The 20,280-nt window shown below is 35.2% G+C and overlaps 5 protein-coding genes across 5 annotated transcripts; 2 read left to right on the top strand and 3 right to left on the bottom strand.

Moving 5' to 3' along the window:
• Positions 1-1,715: 1,715 nt before the first annotated feature.
• LOC105249137 (E3 ubiquitin-protein ligase ZNRF1) lies at positions 1,716-5,232 on the bottom strand. The gene is made up of 4 exons (XM_011254388.2): positions 4,356-5,232; positions 3,159-3,254; positions 2,814-2,919; positions 1,716-2,546 (listed from the first exon to the last, which is right to left on the bottom strand). The coding sequence occupies exons 1-4, from the start codon at positions 4,729-4,731 to the stop codon at positions 2,489-2,491; spliced, it is 636 nt and encodes a 211-aa protein (XP_011252690.1). The 5' UTR covers positions 4,732-5,232; the 3' UTR covers positions 1,716-2,488.
• Positions 5,233-5,980: 748 nt separating this feature from the next.
• LOC105249153 (xylosyltransferase oxt) lies at positions 5,981-10,145 on the bottom strand. Its single transcript, XM_025409764.1, has 7 exons — positions 9,729-10,145; positions 9,141-9,619; positions 8,919-9,061; positions 8,683-8,849; positions 7,785-8,166; positions 6,695-7,656; positions 5,981-6,577 (listed from the first exon to the last, which is right to left on the bottom strand). Exons 1-7 carry the CDS (start codon positions 9,894-9,896, stop codon positions 6,119-6,121), a joined length of 2,760 nt encoding a protein of 919 aa, XP_025265549.1. The 5' UTR covers positions 9,897-10,145; the 3' UTR covers positions 5,981-6,118.
• A 17-nt stretch (positions 10,146-10,162) lies between these two features.
• Positions 10,163-12,959, top strand: LOC105249138 (protein ecdysoneless). The gene is made up of 5 exons (XM_011254389.3): positions 10,163-10,704; positions 10,805-11,298; positions 11,382-11,892; positions 12,050-12,248; positions 12,353-12,959. The coding sequence occupies exons 1-5, from the start codon at positions 10,431-10,433 to the stop codon at positions 12,777-12,779; spliced, it is 1,905 nt and encodes a 634-aa protein (XP_011252691.1). The 5' UTR covers positions 10,163-10,430; the 3' UTR covers positions 12,780-12,959.
• A 305-nt stretch (positions 12,960-13,264) lies between these two features.
• Positions 13,265-15,865, bottom strand: LOC105249140 (tether containing UBX domain for GLUT4). Its single transcript, XM_011254391.2, has 7 exons — positions 15,465-15,865; positions 15,304-15,359; positions 14,980-15,229; positions 14,371-14,838; positions 13,940-14,300; positions 13,686-13,851; positions 13,265-13,625 (listed from the first exon to the last, which is right to left on the bottom strand). The coding sequence occupies exons 1-7, from the start codon at positions 15,549-15,551 to the stop codon at positions 13,457-13,459; spliced, it is 1,557 nt and encodes a 518-aa protein (XP_011252693.1). The 5' UTR covers positions 15,552-15,865; the 3' UTR covers positions 13,265-13,456.
• A 20-nt stretch (positions 15,866-15,885) lies between these two features.
• LOC105249139 (N-alpha-acetyltransferase 60) lies at positions 15,886-18,458 on the top strand. Its single transcript, XM_011254390.3, has 2 exons — positions 15,886-16,574; positions 17,231-18,458. The coding sequence occupies exons 1-2, from the start codon at positions 16,241-16,243 to the stop codon at positions 17,806-17,808; spliced, it is 912 nt and encodes a 303-aa protein (XP_011252692.2). The 5' UTR covers positions 15,886-16,240; the 3' UTR covers positions 17,809-18,458.
• The last annotated feature ends 1,822 nt before the right edge of the window (positions 18,459-20,280 follow it).

Raw genomic sequence — 20,280 nt, 5'->3', positions numbered from 1 at the left:
TTTTATGATGAAAAACGTCCGCACACATATATAAGTCGAGTTATTAGATGAATCACAAAAATCAAATTGACAAGTTTCGAAAAAAAAAATGATTTAATCATATCTTATAATTTAAAATGACATTTATTTTAGTACAATTTTAACACTTGCAATTTTTTAGTATATATCAAAAATTAAAAATTTTTACTAAAAGATGCGATGGTTCAGAGACACTTTGAGTATAGCCTCGAATAGCTAAAAAATAAAATCTCGCATGAACTTTTTATTATTATTTTGTCATGTTTTTTCTTTTAATAAAATTTCTATAGAATTATTATTGACTCTTTTCAGTTGCATTTAGTTTGCTCCCGTTTGCTTTTTTTAAGCCTCAGAAAATCTGTACCTTTTTAAATTTTTAATCCTAAAAAAAAAGTACAAGGTACAATGCTAATTATAAGACGAACAGATTCATTTAACACAATACGGAATACCACCACGGGAACGAGAGCGAGGCGAGCACACGTGCGCACGTGTTACATGTGCATACATACAATACAAGGTTTCCTCCTCTCCCCGTGACCCGTCTAGTGCGCGCTATAAGATACGCGATCTATTTGCGTCTCTCCTCGTCTCACTGCGCGTTACCCTCGACTTTCTTTCTCGCATTCTGTCTTTGTATATAATCGGCGCATATATAACAAACCTTACATATCGTAAAATCGATAAAAGACAAGCCGCGATACAATTCACGCCTCGATCAGTATAACGAAATGCAAAGAAAACTTCCTTGCAACATTGTGTTATCGCTATTTTATTCATGTTCTCATAATTTTATTCTGAGTTCTTTACATGTGTTTTTTTTTCTCCTGTTTTCTTTATTTCTTTACGAAACCGGACCTACCGTCTCTATCACTTACCTCTCGTAGCTTAAAAAAGGTACATACATATACATGTATATATATGTACATATATACATACACACATATATATATTGTATATACACACATGTATACATATATATATACAAAATGTTTAGGCGTCTCTCGCATATTTTCCCTTTTTAATATTGAATATATTTTAAAAGATCACCGGGTATATATATATATATATATATATATATATATATATATATATATATAATTATTTTTTAAATTATTTGCGATTCAATTCCCTTGACTTATCAATACTTTTCAATTTGTAATAGTTAAATATAGTTTACTAATGAAAAAGGTTTTTAGTACATATTTGAACAATTGCAATCGAGAGAAAATCTACGAGAGTATACATATGTATACATGTGTGTATGTACATATACATACATACATGCGCGCGAGAACACGCACACACCATACATACGTATTTATATGCATTCAATTTTATTAATGTAATTTATTTTTAGCTCCTTTTCTTCACTGCACTGTTTCCTTTTTTCTTAAGTCTTTTCACACATTGCTTTATTAGTTTTCATTTTAACCTCATGCAATATAAGTCCGAGCCGAACATGTACGGTTTATGTATATTACTGGAACAATGATAAACTTTGATTGTTCGTATTACAAAAACTATTCCTGTTGGGTTATGTCAATCCTTATTCATATACAAAAGAGATTAATTGTATAGTAGATAATCCTCAGTGTAATCGACAATAGACTGTACATCTCAATAACACACGGAGCATGTCAATTCTCTCTAATAACAACAAAAGAGATTATCACATTAGTATGAATCTCAGTAAGGAAGGTTAAATCAGAACCTTTTTATTGTTACTACAGCATCAACAGCATTAATGTCATCTCCGGCGCTCGAAACTCTTATACATTCTGGCTCTCCCTTTTATGAAAGTATCAAAAATATCCTTTCTAACACTCATCCCCCAACAGACAACGAAAATTATGATATATCATCTCGATACTAAAAATCAATAAAAGTATAACTAACTCATCTAAGGTAGAGCTCACCTATTCCTATGCAGGTCTTCTTGACTAAGATTCGTTCTGTCCCTTTCTTCCAAAAAAAAAGAAAAGAAGAAAAAAATCGTAAAAAGATTAAGAAAAATGATCATAATAACAAAGATCGTCCTGCTTAAGCACTAAATCGAGTTGAAGATGTAAAACTAAGTAAAATTTATAAATATGGTACAATTGATAGTAAGCGATAGAGCAATAATAGATTAATTATAGATACGTATAGGTAATAGCATTGTGTGTGTATCGTTGAATCCTATGGCGATTTTTTGTTATTTAAGTCCCCCACTTAATAATAGAATCGAGGATTGAATTAAACATCTGTGTTTCCATATGTTCGATTTGATGAGCGAGTCTCGTTCAGTCGAACAATTCACCGCACGCATCAATCACCATTGCGGACTAGCAGCCACCTTGACTAGCTTCTTTTTTTATTATTTTTTTTAAATTTCTGCCATTTTTTGCCATTTCAATCCCATTGAGGTGAATGTCCTCTGGGCCAGCATCTTGTTCCACTGTGCTCCGCTAAGTTCAACAGGTACAAATCAATCTCCAGGATGTTCAGGGCAGCTACGATTTACTTGAAACCACTTATCAATGCAGCTAAAAGAAAGACACATCGCAAACTTTATATTATATCCTATCACATATAAATGATAATGTAACATATTATTTAATTAATTATCCAAGTACTCAATTTTTTATTTTAATATAATTCCATTATCTTCAAAATTAATGAAATTTTGTAATTCAGTAATATATATTTTTTTCTTTACAGTTTTTAAGGCAATCACAAAGATATACTTTATTATTAGTAAAATTTTTCAGCAAGGAATGAGAAAAACAGATGAATGACATTTTGATACATACTTTTTGTGATATATACAGAGACAGGGCAAGCGCGCTATAAGATCACCAGATTGTAATTCCTCAAGACAAATGACGCATTCACCTTTACCATCCGTTAGCACATCCTCTGTTATATAAATAAGATAGTAAAATATTTAGTTAACTTCCTAACAATTATTAATCAAATATATAAATATATAATCAAATATATTAAATAGAACAACTATATAATAATAAATATAATAATAAATGAAACAAAAGCTTTGCTCTCAAAGTAATGATTCATTGATTGGTAAGCAGCAAACATGTAAAAAGTATAATTTATCGTATCTATCAAATAATTACAATTTTATCACATTCGCATACCATTGTAACTGAGCCGTGGCTTGGTCAGGCACATGACCAGGTGACATTCTATATCATCCGGTAGGATAAACTTGGAGCATACGGGACACTTTAGACCTTGAACACAGGCGAATTTCAATCAGAAAAACGAAGAAAAGTATCATGAAGAGTAAGGAGAGAAAGAGAAAGAAAGAGAAGGGGAGGGGAAAAATACAAGGTTGATGGAGACGTAAACGTTCTGTGTTCAGGAATCAAAAGATGCAATACCGTAAAAGACCCTCCTCACTCGATTCACCGGGACTACGGCCTCAGCTTCGTGCTCGTTCAAACACGAGCTCACTATAATTCCCATAATAATCCCGACATAACCTCAGCCGTGACCCGCTGTCCCGCGCGGCGATCCTCTCCCGGGTCGCATTTTTCTTCTCCGCTCTCTCGCCCTTTTCGCGACGTTGTGCCTTTCCGTTTTCCGTCTTTTCGAGAAATTCCTCTGATAATTATCGCTCGCACTTACTAAGCCAACATTTACCTAGCCGCTATGCGCGGCCTCAACCCAGTATCATCGATTGTGGTACGCGGTTACCGGGCCAACCACCCCGGCAACACGCGTCAAAACAAACGCCCCCTGTCCCACCCGCGAATCATCGTCCGCGCACCAACCACCAACCCCGTCCGCGAAGTTTTCCGCGACATAACCTCTCGCTTCTTTACTTGCGGCGCCTGCTCGCAATTAGGTTAGAGATGATTGACGTTTTCCGCGTCACCGCGGGAATCGAATGACTTTTGAAACGTGCCGTACGCAATCGTGACCCGTCGTCTTATCTAAACAATTCTGTCGTACGAATCGATACGCGTCAACAGAAATGCAGCGATTAGTCGGAAGCTAAAAACAATCTATTTGAGCAATACCATTTGCTCCGTCTCTCTTTTTCTTTCGTTTTCTTTCTCTCTCTCTCTCTCTCTCTTTCTCTTTTCAGAGGTAGATACCGAAAAACTCGTGATGATTTACGCGTCGACGAAGGACAGAATAATGATCTATATATGTTAATTTCCTCGGCATATCGTGACACGAGATAAATTTATGCCGTATTATGTAAAATGCATGCGCGATAAACAAATTTTTATGAATGATTATAACCTGAAAATAGATAGCTCCTGAGGCTTGAGGTAAACAGATAAAGGTATATAAGCGAGGTTCCAAGAAGCCGATAAACTTACCGTTGAGGGACCAAATGTGCGAAGGCAAGCTATGAGCGGCGTAAACGCGACCGCTCTCCTCATCCGTATCGTCGGAATCCAGCTGCGGCAGGCCAAGGGCCTGACCTACTCCTACCCCTACCGAGGTAGAAAGACTGGCTTGCTCGGAGGAAGAGAGGTCAGGAACGGAACTCAAAGAGCGTGCACGCTGTCTACTGTCCCCGGACACACGTGTATTCTGCGACTGATTAGCCTGCTGATGTTGATGCTGCAACATGCCCACTCCGCCAGGCAGGGAACGCAGCATGGAGAAACCCTGTATTGTGGTCTCGTTGGGTCCAGTGGAGGACTGACCGTTGCCACCAGTGGATGCTACGGTGCTTGCCTTGGCTCCCATCCCAGCTGAGATTTTAAACTATCACCACGTGTCCGTTTACAAAGTTCCTCTCCCTGTCTCTTTTTTTTTCTTTGTCTCTCTCTCTGTCTCTCTCTTTCTCTCCTTCTCTGTCTATCTATCTACCTATTTAGCTCGTCGACAAATAATTAAACGATCACTTGTTCAGTTTATGAAGAAAAAATGCGAGAGATCGGTGTACCTCAGGTCCTGGCAGTGGTACGCGCGCACACACATACACTGGCACAGTCCTCGCGCTTTCGTTTTGGCTCTCGTCTCCACTGTTCTTTCCGTTGCGGCGTCGACGACGACGGACGACTGGAGGACGTGGCTCGGCGCTACCGGCGGCGTGATGCTTACAACACTTTGGGATTTAATTTAGGCCGGAATTTAGCAAACGTGCGCCACGACAAGCAAGTCATTTCGTCGCCCGCGAGCATACCAGCGGCTCGTCGCACAAAACATCCCCCGACATCTTGCAATAAACTTCCTAGATGTCAATGCGATCGCGCAGATATTCCACTTCACCGCTTTCTGCATGAACTAGAAGTTAATTAGATGGGTCGTGAGGTGTCTATTCGAGCGAACTTTGGCTTGCACTCATTTTATTGGCTACGCCATCTTGTTTGAATGATTCAGGTGTATTGAATCTGAAATATATATATATATATATATATATATATATATATATATATATAATATATAATATATATGTAAAAATAATATATATGCCTAGTATATATATATATATATATATATATATATATATATATATACACATATATACTAGACATATATTTTTTACCTCAAAAATCTTTTCTTTTTCTAAACGTTTGAAATATTTTATCTAAAAAATTTTTTCTTTTCTAAACCTTTCATTTATCTTTCATAATACATAATTATATATCATTATATTATATATTTTTATACTATCATATAGCTATTATATATCATGTTATATCATGATACGATAATTAGAGTTATCTTTTTGTTTTAAATATATATAATACACATTGTTGCAATTATTAATTTAACATTTTTCAGTCTGTTGTATGTTTTGAGATATAAAACAAAAAGAATGACAACAATTTCTTATCAATATAATTCCTTTAATGTGAAAATATTAGACAGAGTTATTAATTATAACATATACCAAAAGTTTATATATACTTATATATACATATATATATATATATATATATATATATGTATGTAAGTATACATATTTTGTATATAAGTATATACACACATATACATTTTTTTCTTATAAATATGAACTATATGTACACAGTTAGTCGATATAAAAATATCTAAAGACGTTTTGTAATCTTTATACACACATATAAGTTTCAAAACGGCGAAAATGGCACGTAGTTGATAGAATAATTAATTAGTAGTTTTGACATAGATTACGAGTATCAGCCTTTAAATCGGGGCTCAGAGAGCTCCAATGGGTATCGACACACTTTTGTAGCTTTAATTCGGTCCCAACTTCGCCGGCATCGCATATTTCGTCGATTTTATAATGCTCATGTACCAATCTATCTAACCAATCGTCGAGGTCTTCACCGATTCTATTTTGACTGTGCGTAATAATCTGCTCATTTGCCACCGCATATTTCATTAATTTAGACCAATTTTTGTTCATTTCCTCTGTAATGTGATAAATGGTGTTCGGCCCGTCTATTATTTCCTTAAGTCTTTCCGAATCTATCTTCTTGGCCCTCCAATAAGACAATGGAATTACCAGAAATTTCAATTTTGTTATCAACTGAGTATCAACAATTAACAATAGTCGCCAGGTACCAATAGCTAATTGCTCATTTAGCTGTGGTTTAACATGTCCTACCTAAAAAAACATAAATAAGATATATATAAATTAAGCCATATAATAAAGTTACATTATACTATAAGATTAAAATAGAAAAGTTTCACAATTGTAAAATAAATAATATATTATAATTACCAAAGTCATTTCCTCAAGCAAAATATGATTCACATCGGCCAGATGGCCATATGGATCAATCCACAAAACTGATATATTTTGCGGTACTGTAATACCTGAATCAAATTCGTAAGCTAATACTGGATTCGAATATGGTCCTATACTGCCCATAAAATTTCTAAACTTTTGTTCCTTTTGATCGTAATCCGTCCCAACGGAGAGACTTCGTATCTTTCCTGACCATCTTGATCCTAATCTATCAGCAGAAAAGTTATATCGCGCAGAAATAAGAGCTTCCACGCGTCTTACGCGATTATTACGCATTGAAGATATATCTAAAGATTCATCTTTGCATTCTACAAGGATTAATACACCGATAAATCGATTTTCACGAAAGTATGCGGTGTTTTCCAATAAGCGAACGTTTTTGTAATCCATCTTCAATTTACGATAAGTTAGTCTTGCCAAGGAATATGAAAGCGTTAATAATGCATCATCCGGTAGTGGACTCAGATCCGCATGATGGTACAGACTTTGCCAGTACATGTCGTAACCCTTGATTGTTTTATTCATTTTATCGGGATATAGCCATTCTTCCACGCGGTCGATAATTCTATGATCGATGACGGGTTCGAATTTACGGGCAAAGAATATATTACGATTCTCCGTGTTTTGTAATCGACTGTAATCCTCGAGTTTAAAATCATTTGGACTGCATCCACACCAATCCACCACGGCCTTATACTGGCACTTGCAACCCAACTTTCTTTTCCAATTAGTCATGTGCAAATTATTGTCTACATAAGTGTTGCAAAATCGCGAATTTCTTAAAACAGTATGTAAGAATGATTCAGCTGGTAACAAGGTGTACTTGAACAGTTTTAACAGATCGTTTACTAATAGATCGGGATTCGGACTCGCGACGTACTCGACGAAGTCCCGACTTAAAGCGAACCAATCACTACCACCATCAATTTGAATACCTATAAAAATAGTAAAATTAATATACATGATATATACATACAATTTTATAAAACAATTCTTTATGTATAAAAAAATTCTAAAAAATTGCTTATATGTATATTAAAAGTATATGTATAAAATTACATACCATCTGGCAATTTTCGATCGCCGATTCGCCACATGCGCGCCTCACATTCGATAAAAGTCTTATCCAGACCTTGTTTTGATATAAAACGTTGAACTTCCCTTCCATGTGATTTTGCAAAATTCATATTCTTATTCCAACTTAGAAAGTCCGTCAATTGGCTGTTGTTTTTCAGGGGGAAATCAGACTCCGAAAGATTTACAAGAAAATCCCAATGCTGCTCATATGCGAGCATCTGTTGCGCGGATTTCAGAAATGTCGTCAAAAGACTTGCACCACCCCAAATGCTCGCGTGTCGCAAACCCTCCCCTCTCGCCACTTTGATATTATTTAATTTACACAATCTTTCCAATTCTAACATTTCTCGATATAAATAATCTTGTCTCTGAAAATACATGACTTGATTAAAATATTTCTCTAATTTAGCTATTATATTTAATATCAATTTTACATCAGTTTTATATTACATCCAATACGATGCATGTAGAGAATAGAGAAATAATATGTATAAAAATTAAATAGAATAGAGTAATAATATGTATAAAAATTATTAAGAATCTAAGGATTCTTAATAATTTCTTAATAATTTTTCAATTATAATTTTAGTACATATTTCTATTTGAAATTATTAAGAATCCTTAGATTCTTAATAATTTTCTTAAGAATCTAAGGATTCTTAATAATTTCAAATAGAAATATGTACTAAAATTATAATTGAAAAATTTATGTAATTTTTCATCATATAATTATATATCTAAAGTTTGTATAAATTTATCACAAATTAATGTAAAAGAAAAATACATATATATATATATATATATATATATATATATATATATATATATGAATTTAGTTTTTTTATATCTAAATATAAATAAGTAGAATTTGTTGCACAACTTACCGCATCAACATGAATATAGAACAAGTGTGAGGGATGATACAAAATACTAATAAGTCGTTTCACTTGTCTACTTGCCCTGCCATTTACTGTCAGTAGATAGGCTATTCGCACAGGTTGTTCAGATTCACTTCTTAAACTCGAATTTCTTGCCTCTTGAGGTTTAAATTCTATCAAATTAGAAAACGATCTTTAATGATTCTATAAGTAGTTATGCATATTTTCATGTATTCACATACTTTGAATTCCAGTCCAATATACATTAATAGTTAAATAGCCACCGCATATCTGTCTCGGATTGCCGGAACATTTCATATTACAGCTAGAATCTGGTAATCGTTTCGTCTGTGGCGGTTCTTCCATTCCACAAAAACATTCTATTCTAAAATTTTATACGATATATTTTATAAAGTTTACACAATGTATCAACATATAAGCTGTAAATTTTGGGAGACACTAACGAGTATTCTGTACCGGCATATGGAAATCCCGATTGAAGACACATATAAGCGCAACGCTCTGGTGTATTGTTCCCTTTGAAGATATGATAATAACCAGAAAGCACTCTCAATGTCTTATCATCTTTATAGCAGCCTAAGGTGATCGGCATGCCTGTAAAACCTGGAGAGTGAGGACATAAAGATTGTACTCTTTCCGGGTACAATACACCCTGCTGACTAAGGCACGTCATATTGACAATGCGTTGCTTGCATGCTTGATTTTGAGCACGCATTATGGCACTCACTGCTTCTCTAGTTGTAACTTCGCACATAGGTGTAAAATTTAACGATTTACGATCTAACTTAATTCGGGCAGTGCGGTTTCTTAATTGAGATTGCAGTGTTTGTTTGTTTAAATTTGTTTGCTTATCAGGTGGAAGTTTTAGCTGACGTAAGCCTTTCGGCAAGCCTTCATCCTCTTCAGGTTGAGAAGAGCCGCCCTGCAATTCAACAAAAAAATATCAAGTATAAATCAACTTTTCATTATTATTATATATACACTTATGTATATACATGTTTCCTCTGGGGCTAAGGTTAGATAAGAATTACCTCTCCAGATGACAGCCGGTTGGATTTATTTCTACCATTGTCCAGACCGAAAAATGTGTGCAGATAGATCTGGACACATAATACGGTTATACCGAAGGCGAAGAGCAGCCGATACTTGCGTAAACAGCTCGATGATCGGCCGCCCGGGTGACTTTTGGTGGTCGCCATGTTCTGCGAAATTCACTCGCAAATACCTTATCAATTACGATGTACGATCCAAGAAGCCGGACCCATTGAAGCTAACGATCTCATCACGACGATAGCTTCATTTACATATCCGGATCAATCCGTATCTCTTTCTCAGCGAAAAATTGAATTCATTTCTCCACTCGTGCGCCTCGTATCGCGTTCCATTGCACGCACTTTGCAAGCACCGTGATGTGACAGGACAGCATCCTCTGAAAGATCGTGAAGGTTAGAATAGGTGCGCGAAAGGTCAGGCTAGGTTCGCGCGTCAGCGCGTGCCTGAGCTGCATCAGTTGGACGACTTGGACGATGACACAGGTTATGGTCATGTATCTTGAATAACGCAGTAAACAACTTTACTCACTCTTTTTATCACCTATGCGGTCATCCACGGGGAACGCCCATGGGAACCGAGCACTGTGAGGTGATCCATTTCAAGTTGACCTGGGTGAACCCAGAGTAACGTAGAGAAACGCGCGTTTTTGGCGGATAAACTGACGTTTATCGAAGAGTCAAATGCCACGCCAAAAAATGGCAAATACCGCGGTCACGCACAAGGCCAAAGAGGAGGATATTCTCGAGTGTTTCCTTTATCCCAAATTCTGTTACGCGTCCGACCCGGACGCGGTAACGGAGGCGAAATTGAGCGAGGAAATTGCTAAGTATAACGAAGAGATCGCCCCGTTCATCACAGATTACATCTGGCATGGTGATAGCTTAAATTTCCGTCCTAGAACCAAGCAGGCGATGTTACTGAATAGAATCCTCGAAGGATCAGCAGTGGAGGAAGGTAATTATTTCATCTCTAAATGTATCATTTTTTTTATCTTCTTTTTATTTTCCGTAGAAGAATCACTAATCAATTATAATAATCAATCATTTGTCATTAGATTACCATATCTTGCCTCATATTTATGCGAATCTACGTTTCGACGAGGACATAGGCGACGAATGGCTGACAGTATTCCTAATATTTAGGCTTACCAAAGTTTTCGATGGATTGATCGCTAGAGTAGTGGACTCGGATGGGGAATTTCTTCTGATAGAAGCTGCTAATGTCCTGCCATTGTGGGCCAGCCCCGAGACGTGTCAGGATCGTGTGTTCATTCATAACGGTGATATTCATGTTATCAGAGAGAGGGGAACGTCGTTTCCTAATTTGCTAAATAATATAAATGGCAAGCCACATATCTCCAAGATGTCTGAAAAGGTACAGCTTGTGTTGCAAAAGCGAATTGGCATTTATCCCGATGAGATTCAGAAGAGGAAACATAAGGCCAGAGCATTCCTGCCGGAAAAAGCAGCCTCTATACTTCGCCTAGAACCAAGACTCATAGCTCCAGTGATTAGAACTATTTGTCATTCGGATCCACTAGAACGCAAGGTGTGTTCTTATCATAAACGTTATTTAATATAATCGATTTTATATATATTATATATATGTATATATATTATCCTGTATCCTAGGTGTGTCGTGCCATGAGATATTTCCCACCAGAGCAGCGAACTATGGTCAATGTCAGAATGACCAAATGTTTGTACGCGATGGTGACGCACTGTCGTTATACCGGTGATCCAAGAACAGGTTGGAACATACCACCTGCAACTTGCTCAAAATACAATGCTCATGTCCTCGGAGTTAAAATAGCATGTGGTTTAGAGATGTTAGTAGCTCGAGCCAATGAGGAACGTAGAAAACGTACCAAGGGACAGTCCCCGGACGTTCCCGATGATGCTGAAAAATTAAAGCTGAACGAACCAGCTTTTAATGCTTATCTAGCTCGTTTAGAAGCGAACGGTTACTTTAGAGATCTGTTGGAAGGTAGCCAGGAACGTGAGAAGCTACTATCCACAGCAAAAGAGTATTTCTTGAAGCATGCGACTTTATTTGATAATCTCTCAGATTTGTACGAAAGTGATGCTCAAAAAGTTTTAGAAGCATGGGAGAACATTCAAACTAATGACATTGAAATGCATGGTAATTTATTACTTTGAATTTATATTTTAAATTGTTCTCTTATAAAGTAGCAGTATAGTAATTTTTCGATTACGTTAAATCGTATACTTGTTGCTGCGTTTAAATTTTATTTTACATGTATATTTATATTTTATATTTATATTATTCTTATATATAGCTCAAGATGAAACTATGTTGAGTCCTGCGGATAGCGATAGTTGGCTGAACGTGGATCCTGCGCAATTAGAAACATATTTGAACCAACAGTGGGGCAATATTAAAGATAGAAAATTGGATCAAGAATCTTTAAGTCTCCGAGAGAAAGTACAATCATTTCTTAATCAAGCTAGTGATATTGATGGCGTGCATTTCTTAGGGTATGACATTTATGTATCACAGGAATAGATGTAATTTTTACGAACAAACAAATGTAATTTACTCGTAATTTAATTGAAAATAAACAGTTGTGATTTATTTATAGAGAACAATCGACGGACAATGACATGCAAGATACGGAGGATGGTGGACGAATAGATTTCGACGCGGACGTATTTGATAGTACATTAAGAGGCATCCTCGATCTAGTTGTTCCGGGAGGAGAGGGAGAATTCGAAGGTAGCTCGGAGGGATCACTAGGCGGTGACGATGAGGACAAAGGCGGCGATATGGACAAATATATGCGACTGTTGGACTCGCAACTGCAATCGCAAATGGTAAAAGATGAGAATACGGTAGCAAATGACGACGATAACACCGCGGATCCAGTAGAAGCAAATTTACGAGAAAGTATCGAAGCGGAGGCCGGCGGTTCCGGTCCGACCGGAAACATAATCGGTGGTCCTGCTCGAAGGCTCATGCACTTGCAATTGCAATCGCCCACGACGGTACCGCCCGATTTACAAAGTTAATGGCACCTCGACGAGTAAACGATTAATATAGTCGATTCACATTAATGATCGCAAACATTATTGCAATCTTTCGCTTCATTCTGCAAAATACATAAGCATTCACCATTTCAAGGACAAAAAAAGATCTCATGGACTAAAGTCTTGTTATGCTATATCTAAAAACTATTATATTTATTACTTAAAAAAATATATATATACTTAATGTTATCGATCAAAGCACCTTTATCACACAGTTAATATCATTGCTGCATATTTCACGATTGTACTTTTCATCACTCGACTCTATATAACACCGTTTTTCATACAAATTATATATATAAAATGTTATTACTGCGGCCATAGAATAGATTGTAAGAACTTTACTATTTGTATATGTAGCATTTTGTTTTCACTTTTATAACTAATTTTACTAAATATTGGACTCTCTTATGTACAGCTTTGTACATCTCAATTGGAATAATGAGATACACGTTGAACATTTGTTGTGCATAGATTTGTATATTTTAGTCTTGCAGTAAGGATAAAATATGTATGTGCATATATATATGCCACATACATTACTGCGCGTACAACAATAATTTACATAAAAATCCCGTAGAATATTGTTTATACAATTACATTATTACAATTTGAAGAACCATTTCTCTCTCTCTCGGTGCTATTAGCAAAGTAATTAATTATTTTAAACCTGCCTGTTTGAACCATTTTGGCATCTTATTTTGATTTCGAGTTGATGATGATGATGATTTACTACCACTTGGTCCTGGAGTTACATGATTGCTCTCGATAATTGTGCTTCTACCTTTTTCAGTTGCTGGATCTTGTTCTTTTCGCGTCGTGGCGGTTCTATATAAATAAATATAAAATTTAGCGACAATCGAGATCAATACAATCAGTATACTTTACCTAGATTTTATAGCTTCGATATCAGCAGCTCGAGGATCTGTCAATGTCTCTTTTACACTCGTCCTGAGCAGCGATTGCCCGGAATAATAAACGTTAGCAGAGGGAACAAGATTTTCATCTATTAAACGCGCGTCAGAATTTAGAATATGCCTTGGCGGGCTAGTATCTGCAAAAAATAAAATTTTTTTACAATTATTATAAATTATATATTTACCCTATTCACATAGAATGAATAATTGCATGTTATTACTCACAGATAACAAATTCGCAATTCGGATCGTCCAAATAATTCTTGATAAAGTTCTTAACGGTTTCGATAGTCTCTAACGGTTTGAACAAACCCTGAAGAACAAATTGATCCGGGAATAGTACGCGAATTACAGTACGTCCATATTTGTTCAATCGATCCAGAATGTGTTTGTTTTGATTCAGTTGACGCATCGCCTCTGTCAGAAGTGGAGCGTCCTCGAGTTGTTCCTTGCGACGCTTAGCAGCATCTCGAAGGAGAATATTCGCGTCGTGCAAATCGAGTTCGAAGAAATTATCCGGCAGTTCGTCTCTCGGCAATGCCTGAGTTCCGGCATGATCGAATACTAGAGCGTTTCTTTCCCCTAGCTATAATAAAATTATTGATAAGTAAGCGTGTCATTTGAATGAGATTGCACGTTGCACAATTACACCTTACAAACTTCACTTCGTACACATCTTCTTGAACTTTTGTGTGCGCCTCTGTATTGTACTGATCTCTTCCACTCTCATGATCTTTATGACTGGATTCAGTGGCATGACTTTCTTCTATCCTATATGTATCTGTTTCTTGTTCTTTATCATTGAGCACACTTGCTTCCTCACATTTTCTATCTATCTTTGCCTCAGACTTTTGATTTTCTATATTTGACACATTTATTGATGAAATATTATCATCCAATGTCTTACTACAATGTGGTACAGATAATGGCACTTTCAGGGAACAATCTTTATTGCTTGATAAATTATCCATTGCCATTTCTGACTTTGGAAGCAAAGGAACAGATACATGTGCTTGAGTTTTTAATTGTTCAAGGTCACGATACATTAATCGTAATATTGCCCTTCCACTACTGAGGCCTAATGATTTCAATGTTGTCTTTTCTAATGCTTCTCTGCCACATACCTATGTGGAAAGATTTTATTTCTTTACATATTCATTATACTTAACAGTAAATTATAAAAACATCAATTTTTTGTCTATAAATACATAAACATCAATTTTTTGTCTATAAATACATAACAATATCTATATATGTATACATACTTCTTGATGCATATAGATCAATACAGCCCTCTCAAGATCCGAATCGGGATATATTTCTATCAATGCTTGAGCTAACGTTGTTTTAGGCGAAAATTCGCGCATTATTCTCTCTCCATCCTCTGACTGAATAGCAATCGCAACATTCGACGCGAAACGCGTCTTTGTGCACGCTACCATCTCCAACTGAGCATTATTTGGTACACCAGTAAAACGAAATGTCGTATTAGGATCTAATATCTGACGATTGTGTCTGTAATAGGGAGATGTAATGGAAATTATATATTATATTATTGCAAAAATCCAAATATAAAGTGTTATATTCACTTTATGTCATAGTCATCGACGTTGAAACCTTGCTTCTGACATACTTCCTCCAGAACCTGTAAAGAGAATCTATGAAGACTTTTCGAGATGGCACTTTATTTAACGAATGCAAACGTCGTAATCCGCTAATAAAAAAGATATAATATATCGAGTTTATATACCTGTAAAATCGTCGTGTTCATCGTAATCTTTACATTTTGCCGGCGACCATTCGGCGCAAGGACAGTGACAGCTTTGTTTGCCGCCATGGTGATTATTAAAATTTGAAAGATCCTATATCAACGACCGTCAACAGCTGATTCAAAGCAATGTCACTTGCGCAGACACTTCGCACGTCTCTACCACGACCGGATTAAAATCCCGGGTTGCGTTCGAGAATCCATTCACCGGAGAAAGCAGCGTTCGATCAACCAATCAGAATAAAAGGAGCAGAAATTTCCGTGCTCCGATTGGTCGAGCGAATGATATTCTATCCCGAGCGCATTTTCGAACGCAATCATGAAGATCGATTAATCCGCGAAAAATAGGATTCGTGTTGATCTTTAGAGGAAAAACCGCGCACCATCCATCGTAACATCACCACCAGGCGCATTCGGGTCGTCGGACCCGTTGTCGTTGTCGATCTGTCCGCGGAAATGGACGCAGGGTTGTTTACACCGCGCGCGTCGAGGAATAGCGGATGCGCGAGGTCCAGCGGTCGCGATGTCAAGTGCGGATTCGCGTGAGTCGCGATAACAATAACAACGAACGTGCACTACAGCGACACGCGAAAACAAAATGTCTACGACGTGCCGCTGCTGCGTGTTTACGAGCGGCAGCGGTCGCTGTCAACGCGCGACGTGACGTATTTCTCTTGATTCTACCATCGCGTTCTTGACCCGCAACGATATACAAATGATAAGCCGTGAGACGAGAACAGGCCAGCCGCGGTCGCGCGATGGTCGTGTCTTTTAACCGATATCTACCGGTAATCTTGCCGGAGATCGGGGATAGCGAGTCCGCTCGTGTCGCTGGAGTGAACGGGGTCGAGCCGCTCGACGGCAAGCAACGTGCTTCCTACATCGCGGATGAGACCGTCGCGAGAGACTGTTCGACCACCATCTGTTGCCCGACAACAACGACGACGACTACGACAACGACAGCGGCTGCTTCCGTGACGACGCCGGCGGTCACCGTGCCGCTATGCGTCCTGGGCGAGGTGCAGCTGCGCTTCCTCTGTCCCGATGACCTGGAGGAGGTGCGCTCGCTCTGTCAAGATTGGTTCCCCATAGGTGCGTACACTTGGTACCCGCACAAGCGATCTTGTCTACAATACATAAATGTAACACAGAATTAAAAACATTGTGTCATTTAAATTTTTTAGCTTCCTTTTGAGATCTCCTTCAATTAATTATTAGAACAAAATTAATTAATTATTATTTAAATTTATTTGGGGAAGAAGAGAAATAGGAAGATCAAGAAATGATTCTATATTTCGCAGGGACAGATAAAACTATGAAGAAAAGAACTTTAAATTAAAATAATGACACAAAATTGTTTTGTTTATGTATATGTCAAATGTTTACATATAATGTCAAATTAAAAGAACCTTTTAGATATCAAAGTTATATGTACAAATTATCTTTTATATTTTTTACTTTTCAGTTATTAGAATATGAGTTGAGTTTTAGAATTGTATTATTTATAGCAGTTAATGCAGGAATGTAAAGTGCTTTTTATTAAAAAGATTTTAAGTGATATTTTTTTCAGATGTCAAGAAATATTTATATATATATATATTTATATATATGTATATATATATATATATATATATATATATATATATATATATATATATACTACAAGAGGAAATTTGCAATAAACATAGTATATAATATATAATTTTAAATAATAATATATATTTAATATTTAATTTCTACCTGTACAGATTATCCTTATTCATGGTACGAAGACATTACAAGCTCGTCGAGGTTCTATGCGCTTGCGGCGGGTTATGGTGGAGTAATAATAGGGCTGATCGTTGCAGAGATAAAGCCCTATGCCAGGTTAAATAAAGAAGATCGCGGTATCTTGTGTTCCAGTTTAGGAAAAAATTGTTTAGTGGGTTATATACTTAGCTTAGGAGTACGACGCGCGTATAGGAGAAATGGAATAGCTTCGTTGCTGTTGGAACAACTGTTGGCCCATGTCACCGCTCCCGAACGTTCCTCTGTAAAGGCAGTCTTCCTACACGTGCTCTCCAGCAATGCTCCTGCAATATTGTTTTATCAGAGATGTCACTTTCGATTGCATAGCTTTCTTCCATATTATTATTCGATACGGGGAAAATGTAAGGACGGTTTTACATACGTTCTGTATGTTAACGGCGGACACGCACCGTGGGGCATCTGGGATTGGGTACGCCACTTGGCCGGCGCGATGACCAACTTTGTACCATGCAGGGTACCGCGTTGGATCTGGCAACGTCTTCTATGGGCAACTACTATTCTTTCTTATCACAGATGATACATTTTGTGATTCATTATGTTCCATGTATGTTTATTTTCCTTTTTTGAATTCTAAGACACTATACGCGCATTAAAGTGCCATATATGCGTATATATCGATTCATTTTTATAAGAGATTTAGTTAACCAGAGATTAGAATTCTATATGATTTTATTATTGAATAGATTCATGTTGATGCAAAGTTAGAAATAGATATTAATCTGTGGTCAACTTATAATGCCAACGAATATCTAAATTCGTAAAGTTTGGAGGAGCAAAGACTATAAAGTATTTTAGCACAATTTTTGTTACCAAGGATTACCTAGTTGTTGAAAATATACTGTTGCTGTAACAATAGTATTGTAATAGTTCAAACTATGTAACTGCCAAAAATAATTAAGTTGAAATAATTTGCATATTAATATATCTTCCATTGTATTCTTAAAGATACAGAATAGAATGATTTTTATTTTGAACTTAAAGAATAAGAGCTTCGAGATAATTATATTTAATGTGATACAAGACTAAAAAAAAGACAGTTAATTGCTGGCGTTTATAAAAATTTATACTTATATATGCATCGAAAAAATATATACACAGAATGGAATGAGCCATTATATCTTTGAATCATGAATATGTTAAGCAAATTATTTTAAAATACATCTTACAAAAAAATTATATTAGCTTTTTTCTAAATTATCTAAAGACATATTTTACTTTTTCATAATAATAAATTATAAATCTTTAAACAAAATTTTTATAGATATATGTAACAAATTAGTCTTTATTTAATATTATTGCAATATTTGATATATTGATATATTTAATATTTGATTATTACAATATTTGATATATAACTAATATTACACAATAATATTATATATGACTAATATTTAAATGATAAAAACGTGAGACAACGTCAGAATCTCATTTCAAACTGTGTATATACATACATATTTAGAAAATATGTAGTTATATTTGTTTTTATAAACTCGAAATAAAATTTTTTTTTACACTTTACATTTTGAAATGGGGTCACTTCTATAAACTATAAACAGGAATAAATTCAAAAATTGAGTGTGAAAATGATATGTGAATGTGCGCGGAGTGATATTTATACACATAATGTAAATATAAATATACATATAAACATATTAAAAAATAGCTGTATATAATGTATTGAGATTGTTTATAATAAATTAACATGTTATAATTTATATATAATTACATTTGTTTCTTTAAGTAATTATAATATTACTTGCAATTCAAAATCATTATCTTTTTACAACAGTATATTTATTAATAGGATATTTATTGAATGACAAATATGCATATATTACAATTTAGTTCAGTAATATTGTGTCTAATAAAACGTTAATAATTTTTACTATTCGCCAACGTGATGGATAGTTAATATGTTAGAAGCATATATACACAAAATAAATAAAATTAAAATAAAATTATTGCATTGCTGTTACATAAGCAAATTTTAATTTGCAAAATAGAGAAATAATTGTTCATTAAATAAAATTAATTTCTAAAAAAATATAATAAAACACATAGAAAAAATAATAACACTGTAAATAACACATATTGGAATTTAATAATAATATTTATACAATATTACCATATAAAATATTTGTTGAGAGTACATGAAAAATTCCTATATCTTGTAAAAAATATTACATGAAGATACATTGCATGAAGATGCATCGCATTTCTCCGTTCCACTTGTCAGACTGCGGACTGGCAGACATTTTCAAAGTATGCCTGGTGTGGTTAAAAAATGCACTACACATTGAAATGCACAGATTGGTACATATGTGCGCAATTATAAATTTTTATAATAGTTAATTTTTTTTTGTTTATTGTGTCTTCTCAAATATATTTTTACAATGATCATGTACAGATTGTAACTATTAAGAGAACTTGTTAGTAATTGTTCATTAATGTATTAATATCGGATATTTATACATACAGGGTGTCCTAGACCACCCGTACACCCCTTTTCTTTCAAAAATTAAGTATTTTAGAGAAAAACATTTTCGACAAAAATTGTAAGGTTTTGAGGGGAACATAAGATGATGTCATTGGTTTGACCTTGGATGGCATCGTTAAGGTCGTTATGTTCCTCTCAAAACCATACAATTTTTGTCGAAAACGTTTTTCTCTAAAATGCTTAGTTTTTGAAAGAAAAGGGGTGTACGGGTGGTCTAGGACACTCTATATAAGTGTCTTAACATAAAAAATATATATAAAACTAGGATCCATGTTAGAATTGTACAAGGAATCTCTTTTTCGTGTCTAAAAATATTAAGGTTTTCTAATCTTTTTAAACATTTTTTAAACAAATTCTTTTCATTTTAATTTCTCATAACTTTCCAAATATTAACCAGATAAAACCTGTGATACACAAATGAATTATTTTTAATGAAAAATAGTCTATATTAGGAAAATTATTTAGGAAAATTATAACTGAAAAAAAGAATTA

The sequence above is a fragment of the Camponotus floridanus genome, unplaced genomic scaffold (genome assembly GCF_003227725.1).
Source record: "Camponotus floridanus strain SB8 unplaced genomic scaffold, Cflo_v7.5 scaffold28, whole genome shotgun sequence".
Classification (NCBI taxonomy): domain Eukaryota; kingdom Metazoa; phylum Arthropoda; class Insecta; order Hymenoptera; family Formicidae; genus Camponotus; species Camponotus floridanus.
The sequence above is the reverse complement of the archived record's forward strand: the minus strand, read 5'-3'. Positions and strand labels throughout refer to the sequence as shown.